The sequence below is a fragment of the Entelurus aequoreus genome, linkage group LG25 (assembly GCF_033978785.1).
Source record: "Entelurus aequoreus isolate RoL-2023_Sb linkage group LG25, RoL_Eaeq_v1.1, whole genome shotgun sequence".
NCBI classification, from domain to species: Eukaryota; Metazoa; Chordata; class Actinopteri; order Syngnathiformes; family Syngnathidae; genus Entelurus; species Entelurus aequoreus.
The window spans coordinates 11,438,122-11,457,792 of NC_084755.1; the positions used below are offsets into that span (position 1 = coordinate 11,438,122).

The following is a 19,671-nucleotide window of genomic DNA, read 5'->3' on the forward strand; positions in this document are numbered from 1 at the left end:
TAACATTGCAACACATGCCAATACGGCCGGGTTAACTTATAAAGTGACATTTAAAATTTCCCGGGAAATATCCGGCTGAAACGTCGCGGTATGATGACGTATGCGCGTGACGTAGTCAGTTTAACGGAAGTTATGGTACCCCGTAGAATCCTATACAAAAAGCTCTGTTTTCATTTCATAATTCCACAGTATTCTGGACATCTTTTGCAATTTGTTTAATGGACAATGAAGGCTGCAAAGAAGACAGTTGTAGGTGGGATCGGTGTATTAGCAGCGGACTACAGCAACACAACCAGGAGGACTTTGTTGGAGAGCAGACGCGCTAGCCGCCGACCTCACCTTGACTTCCTACGTCTCCGGGCCGCCAAACGCATCGGGTGAAGTCCTTCGTCCTTCCGCCGATCGCTGGAACGCAGGTGAGCACGGGTGTTGATGAGCAGATGAGGGCTGGCTGGCGTAGGTGGAGAGCTAATGTTTTTAGCATAGCTCTGTGCGGTCCGGTTGCTAAGTTGCTAAGTTAGCTTCAATGGCATCGTTAGCATAGCATTGTTAACCTTCGCCAGGCTGGAAAGCATTAACCGTGTATTTACATGTCCACGGTTTAATAGTATTGTTGATTTTCTATCTATCCTTCCAGTCAGGGGTTTATTTTTTTTGTTTCTATATGCAGTTAAAGCACGATGCTATCACGTTAGCTCATAGCTAAAGCGTTTCGCCGATGTATTGTCGTGGAGATAAAAGGCACTGAATGTCCATTTCGCGTTCTTGACTCTGCTAGGTTACAAAATGGAAATGGAGTACTGATGTCGCTTTTGAATGGTTATTTAGAGCAGTGGTTCTCAAATGGGGGTACGCGTACCCCTGGGGGTACTTGAAGGTATGCCAAGGGGTACGTGAGATTTTTTTCAAATATTCTAAAAATATAAACAATTCAAAAATCCTTTATAAATGTAAATAAAAACCTATCTTTTTTTCCCAAATAGTTCAAGAAAGACCACAACAAATGAGCAATATTTTGCACTGTTATACAATTTAATAAATCAGAAACTGATGACATAGTGCTGTATTTTACTTCTTTATCTCTTTTTTTCAACCAAAAATGCTTTGCTCTGATTAGGGTGGTACATGAATCAAAAACAATTTCACAGTGGGTACATCACTGAAAAAAGGTTGAGAACCACTGATTTAGAGGGCTTTGTGAGCAGAATAGAGAACCTCCCATTAACTCCATTATAATCAGACTTTTATTTACGAGTTAAAATTAATTTAAATATATAAATATATATAAATTGGTCTTCTTGTGTCTCATAATGATTGTGAATGACAGGAAAATTCCCAAAAAAGTGCAGATCCCTTTAAAGAAAGAATGGATCCAACACCAGCTGATTAAACGTCAACTATGTGAACCACTATATTGCCATCGGCACCGGTTTAATTAAATCTGGGTTAAAACATTCCATTGTCGTTTGTATGTCGACGTGTCCTCAAGTTACGTCTACTGACTGCATTTTCTTTCATCTCATCTACTTACAGTCTAGTATTTATGACTGGAAAGGCTACTCACATTTCCGATGCAGTCGACTGAATCTCTCCGTGAGTCACTAGTGTCCAGTAGGAGCCCCCGTTGGTCCTAAAAATGGACTTTTTGCTCTTTTTGTCAATCTCCATCTGGAATGTCTCCATGTCCGTGTCCACGTCTTGATTGGCTGAAATACTTACACCTGGAATCAAGACAGAGAAGATTGGTCTGATTATCTCTGTTTTGTAGTGGATAAGAATTGCATTTCTGGGTCGCACCATTTTTTTTTATATCAAGTTTTCCTTCCTCACTTATGTCTCAGTCAAATCTCATCAAATTAGGTTGTAACTAACGTTTGAGAGGGAAAGTATCTTGAACGTAAAAGTACTTTAGCTCAGAAAATCATAAATCATGTAGCTGTTTGCTCATTTACTTTGCAAGAGACAAAGTCTTGGCAGAGGTCTTCATTCTCTTCTCACTTGTCTTGAGGTGCAGAGACCAACGTGTTAACATTGCCAGCCTGTCCTATGAGAGTGTTGCGGCATTCCACCTGTTATGTACTTCTGTTTTTAGATGGACATCTAATTTGGGATCTTGTCCACTACCATGTGAACCATTTTATGACATACAGTATTGTTATAATCTGAATCAGAATCAGAAATACTTTAATAATCCCAGAGGGGAAATTAAGATTTTCAGCACAATCCCAATCAAGAACAGACAAACATTACAGGGAGACAGAACAGGATCGCTGACGGGTCTGCCAACTTCTGGCGCCCCTTACAAAAAAAGTAAGAAACAGGTAAATGCTAGGGGGGGTGAGAAAAAAAATCAGTCTGTGGGGTGGGGGCGTGGCCTGCGGACCTGCAGTGAAGCGGGGTGTGCCAGGACCGGCTTCGAGATCAGCGACAGATGACCCAGCTTGGAGTGTTTGTCTGATCACCTGTCGCTCTGTTAAAGGCAGCAGTCGGGAAGGAGAGGAGAGAGTTGTTGATGGTAGCACACGAGCACGAGCACAAACGAGAGTGAGAGTGAGACGGACAGAACTGGCAAGACCTGATGGCTGAAAAGCACAAGAAGAGACTATTATTGAAAAATAAATCATTGTTCTTAACCATGAACGAGGCTGTCGTGTCCGTTCTTGGTGGTCCAAAGAACCCGGAGGAGCAAGACCTCCACACAGTCTAAGCCTAGGCCCCTGGAGAGGGGGTCCAGACTGAGGCCAAGGGGGAAAAAAACCCTCATAGCTATAGCACACTTAAACATGTGTGTAAGATGTGTGTAAGATGTACTTCCTGCGGCAGCTGAGGAAACTTAAGGTGCCGACCGAGATGCTGGTGCAGTTTTACTCAGCCATCATCGAGTCCATCCTGACCTCCTCCATCACCGTGTGGTTCCCCGGCGCCACAGTCCAGGATAAGCATCGACTGCAGCGCATCGCACATGCTGCTGAGAAGGTGATTGGCTGCAAGCTCCCACCCCTCCAGGACTTGTTCTCCTCCAGGACCAGGAGGCGTGTGGGTCGGATCACAGCTGACTCTTCCCACCCTGGACACAAACTATTCTCCCCTCTCCCCTCAGGCAGGAGATTACGGTACATCCAGACCCACACCTCCCGCCACCTGAACAGTTGTTTCCCCTCGGCCATCAGGCACATGAACAATAACTCCTAACAGTAGCTCCTTTGAATTCCTTCTAAGTCTATAACAAGATCTGATAGCTCAGTTACAGCTCTTGTTATTACCAAATCTGTGTTATATGTGTTTTATGTTGCACGATTGCACCAAGAAAAATTCCTAGTTTGTGAACCCGCTCTCAAACAATGGCAATAAAACTATTCTGATATTCTGATTCTGAAGAGGGAAACATCAAAGGACATTAAAGACATTAAAAGAGCAGAGCTGATGCAACCAGCCACTTCTACACACAGCCACATAAGTAAAACAACAACAAATAAAACCCAAAAACATATACACTGTGGTGGCCTCTGTGGTGTTCTATGCCATCGTCTGCTGGGGTGGGTGGGAGCAGACCCAACAAAGCAACCAACCTCGGCCGCCCACCAACTCTCGGCCAGTGTCCAGTCCGCATGGATGAGTGAGGATACGTCCAAGGGGACAGAGATGTCCGATACCTGCTCATTCAGCCAAGACACTGTGAAGCTCGTCCGTCCCCGGCGCTCGGCGCCAGCTCCGCAGACCTGTCTCTTCATCCGCATCTCCTCCCGTCTCTCCAAACGGACTCTGGTGTGGCACAGACCCAGCAGCTGGTCTCCATGGCCAAAAAGGCTCCCGGGAGGCAGATCCTCTCTCTCTAGGTCGTCCTCAGACGAGACTTCCATCGTTGCTTCCAGTCATCCCGATTCTCCATACATTTGGCCAGTTCCTTGGTACTCTGAGCTCCTGCATCCTTCTTGAGTACGTCCACGTATGTTAATGTGGGACGTCCTCTTGACCGATGCCCATGTGTTGGTTCCCACAGCGCCAATTTGCTGGCTGGCAGCTCCTGATGCCTTTGGCAGTGTCCTGCTAGTCTCATTCTCCTTACAGCAATCTTCTCGCTCACCCTTCGTATTCCCTCGTAGAGGATTCTGTTGGTTACGTGCGCACTCTTGTTGATGTTATGCACTGCACGCAGCATCCTGGTGTAGCAACCATCCAGAGACCTCTCCAGGGTTGGCTTCAGGGTCCAGCATTCGCTGCCATAGAGGAGAACGGACTCAACTGTCGCGTAGAAGAAGCTGAGTTTGATTTGGCGGGGGAGGTTGGAGTTCCATACACTGGTCATGCCGTTCAGGGCCCTCCATGCAAGTGCCTTCCTCACTTTTAGATCTTGCTCAGTTGAGTTCACAAAAAAAGCACCGCAGAAGTCACAAAAGTGCCACCCCTTGTCGCACAGTCCCAAAGGGTCCCGAACCAAAAGGCAAAACAAAAAAAACCACATGAAAACAAGAGGGAAACATCAGGAACACAAAAGGATGACACAAGAGCACAGAGCTCCTGCCACCAGCAGCCACTACAGCGGCACTATCTTGGACATTGGCTATTCCTCCCTGTAACTAAGAATGTCAGAAACAAAACCATTACCGTAATTATTATTGCAAATAATTATGTACGATATCAACAGCATTACCGGGTCTGCTTACTTTCATCTTCGGAACTTTAATCGTCTTCGCCCATCCCTTACCCCACATACTGCTGCCATACTAGTCCATAGCCTGGTCACCTCTCGCCTGGACTACTGCAACTCTCTCCTGTTTGGTCTCCCTCACAAGTCACTTCACAAACTTCAGCTTCTCCAGAACTCTGCAGCCCAGATAATCACCAGAGCCCCTTCAATCCAGCACATCACCCATGTTCTGCAGCAACTCCACTGGCTACTCATCAAACATCGTATCCACTTTAAAATAATTCTCCTCACTTTCAAAGCCATCCATAACCTCTCTCCGTCATATCTCTCTGACCTGATCCATGTCGCCACGCCCTCACGTTCCCTAAGATCCTCTTCATCCATCCATCTCACTGTCCCTTTATTTAAACTGTCCACCATGGGTGCCCTAGCTTTCAGCTGCTCTGCCCCACATCTTTGGAACTCTTTACCACCAGACCTTCGTAACTTAGATTCAATATCCCTCTTTAAATCAAGACTCAAAACACACCTATTCCTGACTGCTTATTCATTGTAATCATCTTTTCTTCTCTATCTTTGTTGTTGTTGTTGGTGGTTTTTATCCAATTTGATATTATTGTTTTGATTTTGTACGGTGTCCTTGAGTGCCCAGAAAGGCGCCTTATAAATAAAATGTATTATTATTATTATTATTAACTTTAACTCTCTTGGGGGGGTCCGCACCTCACTTACAGCCAATTCAATGTTATATACTTAATCCGCATGAATTAGCACTGTCTGGTTGGTTGTGTCAGGTGGTGGGGAATACACTCGCAGACGCGTATAACTGAACCGTGTCTGCTGCAGGTCAAATTAGATGCCACAGAAATATCCTCCAACCTCTCTCTTAAGCCTGTTACAACCCTAATCCCCCTGCAGTCACCCCTCCACCCTTCCTGTTCATTCGCTTGCTGTAATTCCCTGAGTGGTGAAATGCAAATCTTCACTGCAGGGCCCGCTAAGCAGCTTTCGGTGCCCTGTTCTTTAAAAAACATGAAACTGCCACGAGGCCCTGCGCACTCCACTTTGAAATGCTATTCCTCGCTACACGGATGAGCGTTGCAGGAACATGACGCGTTATTGACTACAGTGGAGATGCTTTCAGAGATGCTTGTCGCAATTGACCTTGCTCAAGAGCGCGTCTTTTCATATTACTCGCATGAGTACTTTTACAGGACTGAACAGATCTCATCTTGCCGGTTGACGCAAGTCTTATTTCACAAGCACGAGCTCTATTAGTCATTGCGAACATGGCAGATTGCGTGCGGAGAACTGAGAACTATATTTCAATGGATCATGGTAAGGTGTGAATACTGTAGAATCAAGGCGTCATAGTGTTTATTGACCTGTAGCGGATGACCGGAGTCATTTTCTCGCCGCGTTATCTTAAATGGGGATACAGTTGAAGTGCCAAAGCCCATTACCACAATTACCTCCACAGCGGGGCTGATGACCACAAGCACACAAGATAAACTGAGCTATTCCTCACTAAGACCCATAAACTGTACTGGCCTGCTTTTCAACGACTTTATTCATCTGTGATGGTGCCAAAGTATCCTATTTGTCTGGCCACCAGGTTAGCTCGGCTATCAGTTTACAAATACTCTTATTTTAGTGACAATTGCTATAAAACAGCTCAATGAAAGCAGTGACAGTGAATGTGGCAGGACTACTACCACTGTTTAGAAAGCACTGAACCACCACCTATGTAAAATAGTCTTTAACAATGAAGGTAAGTAAAAAAAAAAAAATGAAAGAAGGAGAGCTAGGCGTAACAGAGCATATATAATATTTTGGACCTTTGTACAGTAAATATAAAAGGTACCGAATTTTTCGGAGTATAAGTCGCTCCGGAGTATAAGTTGCACCGGCCGAAAATGCATAATAAAGAAGGAAAAAAACATATATAAGTCGCACTGGAGTATAAGTCGCATTTTTTGGGGAAATGTATTTGATAAAACCCAACACCAGGAATAGACATTTGAAAGGCAATTTAAAATAAATAAAGAATAGTGAACAACAGGCTGAATAAGTGTACGTTATATGAGGCATAAATAACCAACTGAGAACGTGCCTGGTATGTTAACGTAACATATTATGGTAAGAGTCATTCAAATAACTATAACATATAGACATACTTGCCAACCCTCCCGGATTTTCCGGGAGACTCCCGGAATTCAGCGCCTCTCCCGAAAAACCTCCCGGAAGAAATTTTCTCCCGAAAATCTCCCGGAATTCAGCCGGAGCTGGAGGCCACGCCTCCTCCAGCTCCATGCGGACCTGAGTGGGGACAGCGGCGACAGTCTGTTTTCACGTCCGCTTTCCCACGATATAAACAGCGTGCCTGCCCAATCACATTATAACTGTAGAATGATCGAGGGCGAGTTCTTGGTTTCTTATGTGGGTTTATTGTTAGGCAGTTTCATTAACGTCCTCCCAGCGCGGTAACAACACACAACAACAGCAGTCACGTTTTTGTCTACCGTAAAGCAGTTTGTCCGCCGTAAACAGCAATGTTGTGACACTCTTAAACAGGACAATGCCATCTACTGGATAGCCTCCGGAACACTGAAATTCAAGTATTTCTTTCATTTATATGTATAATAAAATAAAAATGAAAAATAAAAAAAATAAAAATAAAATATATATATATATATATATATATATATATATATATATATATATATATATATATATATATATATATATATATATATATATATATATATATATATATATATATATATATATATATCTAGAATTCACTGAAAGTCAAGTATTTCATACATATATATATATATATATATATATATATATATATATATATATATATATATATATATATATATATATATATATATATATATATATATATATATATATATATATATATGTATATATATATATATATATATATATATATATATATATATATATATATACACTACCGTTCAAAAGTTTGGGGTCACCCAAACAATTTTGTGGAATAGCCTTCATTTCTAAGAACAAGAATAGACTGTCGAGTTTCAGATGAAAGTTCTCTTTTTCTGGCCATTTTGAGCGTTTAATTGACCCCACAAATGTGATGCTCCAGAAACTCAATCTGCTCAAAGGAAGGTCAGTTTTGTAGCTTCTGTAACGAGCTAAACTGTTTTCAGATGTGTGAACATGATTGCACAAGGGTTTTCTAATCATCAATTAGCCTTCTGAGCCAATGAGCAAACACATTGTACCATTAAAACACTGGAGTGATAGTTTCTGGAAATGGGCCTCTATACACCTATGTAGATATTGCACCAAAAACCAGACATTTGCAGCTAGAATAGTCATTAGCAATGTATAGAGTGTAATTCTTTAAAGTTAAGACTAGTTTAAAGTTATCTTCATTGAAAAGTACAGTGCTTTTCCTTCAAAAATAAGGACATTTGAACGGTAGTGTATATATATATGAAATATATATGAAATACTCGAGTTGGTGAATTGTAGCTGTAAATATACTCCTCCCCTCTTAACCACGCCCCCAACCACGCCCCCCGCCCCCAACCGCACCCCCGCCCCACCCCCGACCACGACCCACCCCCCGGAATCGGAGGTCTCAAGGTTGGCAAGTATGCATATAGAACATGCTATACGTTTACCAAACAATCTGTCACTCCTAATTAGGGATGTCCGATAATGGTTTTTTGCCGTTATCCGATATTCCGATATTGTCCAACTCTTTAATTACAGATACCGATATCAACCGATACCGATATCAACCGATAGTGATATATACAGTCGTGGAATTAACACATTATTATGCCTAATTTGGACAACCAGGTATGGTGAAGAGAAGGTCCTTTTTTAAAATATTAATAAAATAAAATAAGATAAATAAATTAAAAACATTTTCTTGAATAAAAAAGAAAGTAAAACAATATAAAAACAGTTACATAGAAACTAGTAATGAATGAAAATGAGTAAAATTAACTGTTAAAGGTTAGTACTATTAGTGGACCAGCAGCACGCACAATCATGTGTGCTTACGGACTGTATCCCTTGCAGACTGTATTGATATATATTGATATATAATGTAGGAACCAGAATATTAATAACAGAAACAAACAACCCTTTTGTGTGAATGAGTGTAAATGGGGGAGGGAGGTTTTTTGGGTTGGTGCACTAATTGTAAGTGTATCTTGTGTTTTTTATGTTGATTTAATCAATTAAAAAAATATATATATATATATTAAAAAAAACCATACCGATAATAAAAAAAACGATACCGATAATTTCCGATATTACATTTTAAAGCATTTATCGGCAGGCCGATATTATCGGACATCTCTACTCCTAATTGCTAAATTCGATGAAATCTTATATGTCTAGTCTCTTACGTGAATGAGCTAAATAATATTATTTGATATTTTACGGTAATGTGTTAATAATTTCACACATAAGTCGCTCCCGAGTATAAGTCGCACCCCCGGCCAAACTATGAAAAAAACTGCGACTTATAGTCCGAAAAATACGGTACTCCAGTGCGACTTATATATGTTTTTTTCCTTCTTTATTATGCATTTTCGGCCGGTGCGACTTATACTACGGAGCGACTTATACTTCGAAAAATACGGTACATTTTATATTTACTGTATAAAGGTCCAAAATATTATATATGCTCTGTTACGCCTAGCTCTCCTTCTTTCATTTTTTAAAATTTTTCTAAATAATATTATTTGATATTTTACGGTTATGTGTTAATAATTTCACACATAAGTCGCTCCTGAGTATAAGTCGCACCCCCGGCCAAACTATGAAAAAAACTGCGACTTATAATTCGAAAAATACGGTATTGCACAGACTGATCATAATAATTAACGCAGTGGACCCTCTGGGACAAGGCTTGCAAATTAGCCTGTGGCTAGAAGTCCTATGTACTTTGACCTCGGTTACCTGTGGGTAGCAAAGTTTAATTGTACAGTCCCTGTCAAATAAATACATAAATAAAATACGGTCAAATAACTTGTTGTGAAATGGTAATCGTCCCCCAGGTTGTTCTGATTTTGGAACAAATTTTCCCGAAAGGAGGTCTGTAAAACTGAATTAATCTTAACAGTTAACTTCAGTTGATGTAAAGATCCATCCATCCATCCATCCATTTTCTACTGCTTATTCCCTTCGGGGTTGCGTGGAGCGCTGGAGTCTATCTCAGCTACAATCGGGCGGAAGGCGGGGTACACCCTGGACAAGTCGCCACCTCATCACAGGGCCAACACAGATAGACAAACAACATTCACACACTAGGGCCAATTTAGTGTTGCCAATCAACTTATCCCCAGGTGCATGTCTTTGGAAGTGGGAGGAAGGAACCCACCCAGTCACGGGGAGGACATGCAAACTCCACACAGAAAGATCCCGAGCGCAGGAGCGAACCCAGGACCTTCGTATTGTGAGGCAGACGCACTAACCCCTCTACCACCGTGCTGCCCCAGAACAGTTAAATCCCTGTCTTAAACCAGTAGCAAATTACAAAGTAGATTTGCAAAGGGAATGGCATCCTAATTAAATATATTTTTAAGTATATTTCACTTTCCCTACTGTAGTGTGTTGTGAAAGCGTCGAAAGACTTGGAAAACCGATTTAGTGATTCAGGATTGTTACTCTCAATAAGATAAAACAAGGACACTTCACTAGTATATTTTCATGTACATTTGCATTCATTAATCCACCTTTTTACTTTACATGGTTTATATTTTAATTCATTATATTGTGCCGCATGTGAGTAATTAGAGTACTTGTAAATAAGCGCCTCGATGCGTAAACTCAACATACACAAACTCAACCTGGCATACGCTGATATTTATTGTGATACATTTAGACCTGTTGGTAGTTGTTAGAGAGAAAAGCACAATAATCAAGAACATATTTGTGTTCCCAGAAGATTCCTGTTGTGTATTTCAAGATGACAATGAACCTTGGTTCATGGTTATTATGGTCTATGTGGAACATGTACCGATTTGTACTGCTTACATCTGCGGTTCTTGTATAGTGTGGGCTTGTGCAAGCCAGAAACATAGCAGGACTCTGGACTTTTGTTTTTGAGACAACTGTACCAGGCACGTAAATAGCACTGTTACTATAATACATTGTATTTTTTGTGAAAGCAAGGATTCTTTCATAACTGAACCTTGCGACATTTTGTTTATTAAATGTTAGCCTAACACGGATAGTAAAAAAGCGAGTATACAGTATGTGGTTGATGAAGATCAAGGGTACAGTTAAAGTACCACTGATAGTCACAAACACCTAGGTGTGGTGAAATTACCCTCTGCATTTGACCCATCCCCTTGTTCCACCCCCTGCGAGGTGAGGGGAGCAGTGAGCAGCAGCGGTGGCCACGCTCGGGAATCATTTTGGTGATTTAACCCCCAATTCCAACCCTTGACAGTAAAGAATCTCCTTTATACATGCTGGTACGTTAAAGAAGTAGACATTTTAAAACCAAGTAGATTGAAAACTTCTCCACCCATATGAAAATAAACAGAATACTTTCAGTTTTTTCACGTTTACAGTAGGGCTGTCAAAGTTAACACGCTAACGCATGCGATTTATCACAAAGAAATATGAAATTCAACACGTGTAAATGCAGATTACCATATTTTCCGCACTATAAGGCGCACCGGATTATAAGGCGCACCTTCAATGAATGGCCTATTTTAAAACTCTGTTCATATATAAGGCGCACCGCAGTATAAGGCGCACCGCATTATAAGGCGCATAGAATAGAGGCTACAGTAGAGGCTGGGGTTACGTTATGCATCCCGTAGTTGCGAGACCTATTGTGGCTCAATATTGGTCCATATACACTACCGTTCAAAAGTTTGGGGTCACATTGAAATGTCCTTATTTTCAATGAAGATAACTTTAAACTAGTCTTAACTTTAAAGAAATACACTCTATACATTGCTAATGTGGTAAATGACTATTCTAGCTGCAAATGTCTGGTTTTTGGTGCAATATCTACATAGGTGTATAGAGGCCCATTTCCAGCAACTATCACTCCAGTGTTCTAATGGTACAATGTGTTTGCTCATTGGCTCAGAAGGCTCATTTATGATTAGAAAACCCTTGTGCAATCATGTTCACACATCTGAAAACAGTTTAGCTTGTTACAGAAGCTACAAAACTGACCTTCTTTTGAGCAGATTGAGTTTCTGGAGCATCACATTTGTGGGGTCAATTAAACGCTCAAAATGGCCAGAAAAAGATAACTTTCATCTGAAACTCGACAGTCTATTCTTGTTCTTAGAAATGAAGGCTATTCCACAAAACTGTTTGGGTGACCCCAAACTTTTGAACGGTCGTGTATAAGGCGCACCGGATTATAAGGCGCACTGTCAGCTTTTGAGAAAATTGGAGGTTTTTAGGTGCACCTTATAGTGCGGAAAATACGGTAAGTCATGCTCCTTTACCTTAACCACGGATGGTTCCCTGAAAGGTGGCACAGGATGCTATGTGGCCAGGGATCAGGTCAATGCATATGTCATTGCAAAGATGAGTGAGGTCAAAATACACCGTTTAGATAATACTATTACCAAGTTTTACCCAAAAATGACGTGTATTTAAGTAGAACATTGCAAAATGTTTTTGCAATGCAAGCTAGTACCTTGCTGCGATTGACTGTGAGTAATCAAAATTCAAAAGTGTGATTAATTTAAATAAGGTTTAGATTTGGCAGTACTAGTTTGAACCAATGCGCTACCATCTTGCTGCTTAATGTGAGTTTCATTATCAAGTATAACTTTTTCTGGAAAGAAAAAAGTCAGGTCCTGTGTCGCTTTACCTTGCTTGACGGAGACAAATCTTTTATTGGCTGCTTGAAAAATTACTTGTGGATGACTTTCTTCGAGGTCAAAGAGCTCATCTTTTCCCGGCTTGGAGCACCGTCCCGAGCGCAGCGTACCCGTTGGACCCACCGGGGTCAGATATTTGCCGCCACAGTCCTTAAATGCCAGCTTGCCCGATTTCAGCTCCAGGGTGAAGCTGGTGGTGTTGGTGTTCTCCTTCACCAGTTTGCCGTCGTTACTGAGGAAGCGGCTATCACAGGTTTTCAGGCTGTACTTGCCCTCCTGGTACACTAAGGTGACTAAAGAGTCCACCCCCCAGGGAATGTTGCTGTCTACCGAGATCTCTCCATCGGAAGCAGACAGATGGGCGTAACGTTTCCGTGCGACGCTGAACAGACTTGCTTGCGGGTGCAGAGCCAAATGGACAGCCCACAGCTCTTGCTCCGCAATCACCTGGGCAAAGCAGGACAGGTAATCGGCCGAGCCTCCAAAGTAACGCAGGTAAGGCTCCGACTGCAGCGCCCAGCGACCGTCAGACTGGGGGACAATCAGGAACCGGCACTCTGGATCAGGATCCTCGGCCCCACATGTGATCTTCCCGTCTTTGTCGGAAGCCAGGTAGCGTCCGAGGTGGCTGCGGAGGAACACCACCTGGCCATCCTGCTCGTCCTGCTCCAAGGTCCAGATCTGCTTCTTCTTCATGCTGGTCCCCGAGGCGTTCACTTTGAAGCCGAAAGCCTCCGCCGTAAGGTAGCGGTTTTCATAGTTGATGAGGCCAAACTGGAGCTTCAGGGCTCTATTAACTCCGTTTGTGGGCATGCTTGACCAAGCCACACCAATACAAAGAAAAAGGTTTAGGACCAGAATGTAAAAAATGGATAAAAGATTTCTCTCTCCTTTTTGTGTCTTCAGGTCATAAATAAGCTCTTCTTATCGCCCTTGATGGATTGTTTTAGCACTTCTTCCGCCCAGTCACTTTCTCTCCACCAGAGCGCTTGTGCAGACACTTGCTCGCAGTTCCTTAATGAGTTGGGATTAAATCAACAGGACAAAGCACCTCAATCCAACAAGCCGCTGACGTCACATACTGGTGCACCAACTACAAATCTCCCCTCCTCGTTCTTCCATTCCAGGATAACACCCTCCAAGCACTTTACCTTTTATTTACTCACATTTTTTTTTTTTCGTCCTCGCCTTTCATTCTCGTCAGCTGTCTCACGGGCACGCTCAAAGGCAGTCCCCCCTGCTTCTTCGGGGTCTCGCTGGCATTGAAGCTCCTCCAACGAGATAACCCCCCTTGGATTATCCTTGCTTGGATCTGTTGGTTAGCAACAGTCTAATTGGAAAATGTCCAGTGAGATTGTCCAGTGCTTCTTTTCTACTGTGATCACTCCAGAGATTTTTTGATTAGATTGGTCAGTGTATTGTATTTGCTCGCACTCCCGAAAGACCCACATGCACTGAACAAAGGTTTCTTTATACGAGTTACCACATGCTCTTTCAGCAAAACCTATATAGCAACATGTGAATGCCAAGTCTTCGGTTTGTGAGTTTAGCCAAGAAGAATTCGCACACATTTGAATGCACAAGCTTTGCCTATTTCCTTTTGCTTCGCTTTCACCTTAGTGCAGGGGTCGGCAACCCAAAATGTTGAAAGAGCCATATTGGACCAAAAATACAAAAACAAATCTATCTGGAGCTGCAAAAAATTAAAAGCCATATTACATGTGTCATGAGATATAAATGTAATTAAGAGGACTTAAAGGAAACTAAATTAGCTCAAATATACCTACAAATGAGGCATAATGCTGCAATATATAGATATCGCTAGCCTAAATAGCATGTTAGCATCGATTAGCTTGCAGTCATGCAGTGACCAAATATGTCTGATTAGCACTTCACACAAGTCAATAACATCAACAAAACTCACCTTTGTGCACTCATGCACAACGTTAAAAGTGTGGTGGACAAAATGAGACAGAAAAAGAAGTGGCATAAAACACGTCCTAGAAAGTCGGAGAAAGTTATGCATGTAAACAAACTATACGGTGAGTTCAAGGACCGCCAAAATAAGTAGGACAAAACGGCGCTCGCCAAATACTCGAATCAGTGAAGCATGTTTAATATAAACAGTGTGATTTGTAACAATTAGGGAGGTTTGTGTCATGTTTGTCCTCCTACAGAAACCATGCTAAAACAAAAAAATAGATTTTTTTTCCCCTCATCTTTTTCCATTCTTCATACATTTTTGAAAAATCTCCAGAGAGCCACTAGGGCGGCGCTAAAGAGCCGCATGCGGCTCTAGAGCCGCGGGTTGCCGACCCCCGCCTTAGTGGATTGTCAACTTTATTTGACAAATCCTCCCAAATCCCTTCTCTGCTGTTCTGTCAGCCTATAGTCGATAATAAAAGATGCGACTCCATGCAGGGAGGACTTTTGTCCCAGAGTACACCAAGGACAGCCTTTGTAAGAGCATATCAGCCTCTTTTACACTGCAAAAAGTTAGTGTTCAAAAACAAGAAAAAAATATACAAAAATTAAGGGTATTTTACTTGAACTAAGCAAAATTATCTGCCAATAGAACAAGAAAATTTGGCTTGTCAGACTTTCCAAAACAAGTAAAACTAGCTAACCTCAATGAACCCCAAAATACCTTAAAATAAGTATATTCTCACTAATAACAAGTGCACTTTTCTTGGTAGAAAAAACAAATATGAGACCTTTTTGCTCAATATGTTGAAAAATGTTCTTAAATGAAGTAAATGCTAGTGCCATTATCTTGACATAATGGTATGCGCTCGACATTACATTTCTTGAAACCAGCAAACTTATACTAAAAACTAATTTATTGTTCTTAATGGAAAGGCAACAAGGCAACCGCTTGTTACTCTCGGGGTCTACTAGCCGCTCAGGCAAATCATATTGTCTAAAAATGCATTTTTCCATTGATAACATGACATCATCGCGCCAAGTGCGTGCTCTTTCAGTCAATAGTGCGCAAGGAATATATATATATAAATATTTGTGCATGAACTATTTCTGTTCAAAACTGTTGGAAATGTCACATGTTAAATGTTTAAATATTAAGTGTCAGTCTACTGTACTGTGCCAACTGTAGTACTATATGAGTACGTATGTTCCATTGTTTCATTGAAAATAAAACAGCAAAGTTCATTTGGCTGTCATCTGTTTTAATTATGAGACACATGATTTTTTTATTTCATGCTTGAAATAAGAAATTTTTACTTTGAGAAAGTAGTTCTTTACTTGTGAGTGTTGATGACACAGCTTTGCAACAGTTGATATTCTAGTTTCAAGCATGTTTTACTCAATATAGGTCATCAAATCTCAGCAACAAGCTGCAATATCTTACTGAGATCATTTAGGACCAAAACCCTTAAAACAAGTAAAACACTAACATAAAATCTGCTTAGTGAGAAGAATTATCTTATCAGACAGAAAACAAGCAAATATCACCCTTATTTGAGATATTTAATCTTACTTAGATTTCAGTTTTTGCAGTGTACTCTTTGCTGTTCTTCTTTTTTTTCTCATACAAATCTCTAAAATACAATTTAAAGGTCCCCAGTTATGCAAAAGTGCACTGCAAAAACTGAAATCTAAGTAAGATTAAATATCTCAAATAAGGGTGATATTTGCTTATTTTCTGTCTGATAAGATAATTCTTCTCACTAAGCAGATTTTATGTTAGAGTGTTTTACTTGTTTTAAGGGTTTTGGTCCTAAATGATCTCAGTAAGATATTACGGCTTGTTACTGAGATTTGATGACCTATATTGAGTAAAACATGCTTGAAACTAGAATATTAACTGTTGCAAAGCTGTGTCATCAACACTCACAAGTATAAAACTACTTTTTTAAAGTAATAATTTCTTATTTCAAGCATGAAAAAAAAATCATGATTTTGACACAATTGTGTCTCATAATTAAAACAGATGACAGCCAAATGGACTTTGCTGTTTTATTTTCAATGAAACAATAGAAAATACGTACTCATATAGTAGTACAGTTGGCACAGTACAGTAAACTGACAGTTAATATTTAAACATTTAACATTTCTAACAACTTTGAACAGAAATAATTCATGCAAATTCAGATAAATTCTTCAAAATTACAATTAAAAAAAATTGGGCCGGGGGCCGGGCTGTATATATGCGCACTAATTGACTGAAAGAGCACGCACTTGGCGCGATGATGTCATGTTGTCGATGGAAAAATGCATTTTTAGACCATATGATTTGCCTGAGCAGCTAGGAGACCCCGAGAGTAACAAGCGGTTGCCTTGTTGCCTTTCCATTAAGAACAATAAATTAGTTTTTAGTACAAGTTTGCTGGTTTCAAGAAATGTAATGCCGAGCGCATATCATTATGTCAAGATAATGGCACTAGCATTTACTTCATTTAAGAATGTTTTTCAACATATTGAGCAAAAAGGTCTCTTTTTTTTCTACCAAGAAAAGTGCACTTGTTATTAGTGAGAATATACTTATTTTAAAGGTATTTTTTGGGTTCATTGAGGTTAGCTGATTTTACTTGTTTTGGAAAGTCTTGACAAGCCAAATTTTCTTGTTCTATTGGCAGATAATTTTGCATAGTTTAAATAAAATACCCCTCATTTATTTTTTTCTTGTTTTTGAACACTGACTTTTTGCAGTGTATTTGCCTTCATTTTGCTTCGCTTTCACCTTAGTGGATTGTCAACTTTATTTGACAAATCCTCCCAAATCCCTTCTCTGCTGTTCTGTCAGCCTATAGTCGATAATAAAAGATGCGACTCCATGCAGGGAGGACTTTTGTCCCAGAGTACACCAAGGACAGCCTTTGTAAGAGCATACACAGCCTTACTCTTTGCTGTTGTTCTTCTTCTTTTTTTTCATACAATCCTCTAAAGTACAATTAAAAAAGGTCCCCTGTTATGCAAAAGTGACTGTTTGAATATATATTAAGAGCAACATGGGTCCATTGAGGCTGTTTGTGAGCACCAAACCTGGGGAAAATCTCATCTCCCAAAGGGTTGCTTTTGAGGTTGTAGGTTTTTCATGACGCACATCTGCGGTCCTCTCCAAGGTTTCTCATTGTCATCCCATTGGATTGAGTTTTTCCTTGCCCTGATGTGGGATCTGAACCGAGGATGTCGTTGTGGCTCGTGCAGCCCTTTGAGACACTCGTGATTTAGGGCTACATAAATAAACATTGATTGATTGATTGACATATACGATAATAAAGTACCTACAGTACTGTACTGTTTACGTGTTGAAGTACCCTTTAAAAACTTTAAACAACATCTTAGCGATTCAAAATGATATTGACACATGTCATCTGTACATCTTCTAAGGGTATTCTATTAATGTACACTACCGTTCAAAAGTTTGGGGTCACATTGAAATGTCCTTATTTTTGAAGGAAAAGCACTGTACTTTTCAATGAAGATAACTTTAAACTAGTCTTAACTTTAAAAAAATACACTCTATACATTGCTAATGTGGTAAATGACTATTCTAGCTGCAAATGTCTGGTTTTTGGTGCAATATCTACATAGGTGTATAGAGGCCCATTTCCAGCAACTATCACTCCAGTGTTCTAATGGTACAATGTGTTTGCTCGTTGGCTCAGAAGGCTAATTGATGATTAGAAAACCCTTGTGCAATCATGTTCACACATCTGAAAACAGTTTAGCTCGTTACAGAAGCTACAAAACTGACCTTCCTTTGAGCAGAATGAGTTTCTGGAGCATCACATTTGTGGGGTCAATTAAACGCTCAAAATGGCCAGAAAAAGAGAACTTTCACCTGAAACTCGACAGTCTATTCTTGTTCTTAGAAATGAAGGCTATTCCACAAAATTGTTTGGTTGACCCCAAACTTTTGAACGGTAGTGTATGCACAGATGAGATGTGTCAATATCAAAATATTACTTTGCATCAATTTTGGGCAAAGAAGAATACATGGACTTAATACATATCCAAAGACGTTATTATTATATATTATGTGCTTGAACAAACAACAGTTAATACGAAAGGGACAAGCGGTAGAAAATGGATGGATGTTGGAACTAAGAGTAGACATCTCAAACACGGGCTACTTTAATCATGATACATCTACTTTCAACAATATTGTATCAAAGAAATATACCAAATGATATTAAAGGGTTAGCACTTACATCTCTTTAAGTGGGAGCAGTATTGTTGAGCACCATTTTTTGCCAGTGCGTCGAAGTCTAGCACCAGTTTTGTTGTGGCAATTCTCAAAACAGATCTTTGCTCAATTCTGTTTTAATATTTGGTGGGCCGGATTAAAGGGCCCGGATGTGGCCTGCAGGCCGTAGTTTTCCCACCCCTGCTATAGACTGTCACTAAAGCTTGGTTATTATACAGGTTACCGAACTTAAATTAAGTATTGTTGACGGTTTTTCGGATGCATTTTTAAAGTGATTTCGAGACAGGATGAATTGCATTGCTAGCCACCTGGAACAAGTCGATTTTTACACTTTAGAATGCAAAAAAAATTAAAGCTGCAAGCAGCGTTGGTCGGGTCCGCATTTTGGCTGGTGCTAGTCCTAGGTGTCCCAATACTTTTGTCCAGTGGTAGTCCTGAGTGAGACCTATATAGAGGTTTTTGTTTCGTGTCTCTACGATATTCGTACTGGGAGTTAGAGGAAGTTGTGTCTGTGTTTTTTTCCTAGGTGCTGCGGCACAGTGGTTGTTTTCTTTGAAGGCGCGTAAAATCACAGCAGCGGATCCATTTCACATTGTCATTATAGGGTATTGTGTGTAGAATTTTGAGGACAAAAAAGAAACAATTCCATTTCACATTGTCATTATAGGGTATTGTGTGTAGAATTTTGAGAACAAAAAAGAAATAATTCCATTTCACATTGTCATTATAGGGTATTGTGTGTAGAATTTTGAGGACAAAAAAGAAACAATTCCATTTCACATTGTCATTATAGGGTATTGTGTGTAGAATTTTGAGAACAAAAAAGAAATAATTCCATTTCACATTGTCATTATAGGGTATTGTGTGTAGAATTTTGAGGACAAAAAAGAAACAATTCCATTTCACATTGTCATTATAGGGTATTGTGTGTAGAATTTTGAGGACAAAAAAGAAATAATTCCATTTCACGTTGTCATTATGGG

General features: G+C 40.4%; 1 protein-coding gene across 1 annotated transcript in view; it reads right to left on the minus strand.

Annotated features, from left to right (window-relative positions):
- The window catches only part of LOC133642370 (fascin-2-like), a 32,625-nt gene extending 19,111 nt beyond the window's left edge, over positions 1–13,514 (minus strand). The window contains exons 1-2 of the mRNA XM_062036518.1: positions 12,510–13,514; positions 1,565–1,721 (exon numbers count right to left, since the gene is read on the minus strand). Coding sequence (XP_061892502.1) covers positions 1,565–1,721; positions 12,510–13,332 — 980 coding nt within the window. The 5' untranslated portion in view covers positions 13,333–13,514. The remainder of the gene's footprint in view (positions 1–1,564; positions 1,722–12,509) is intronic.
- Between the last annotated feature and the right edge of the window lie 6,157 nt (positions 13,515–19,671).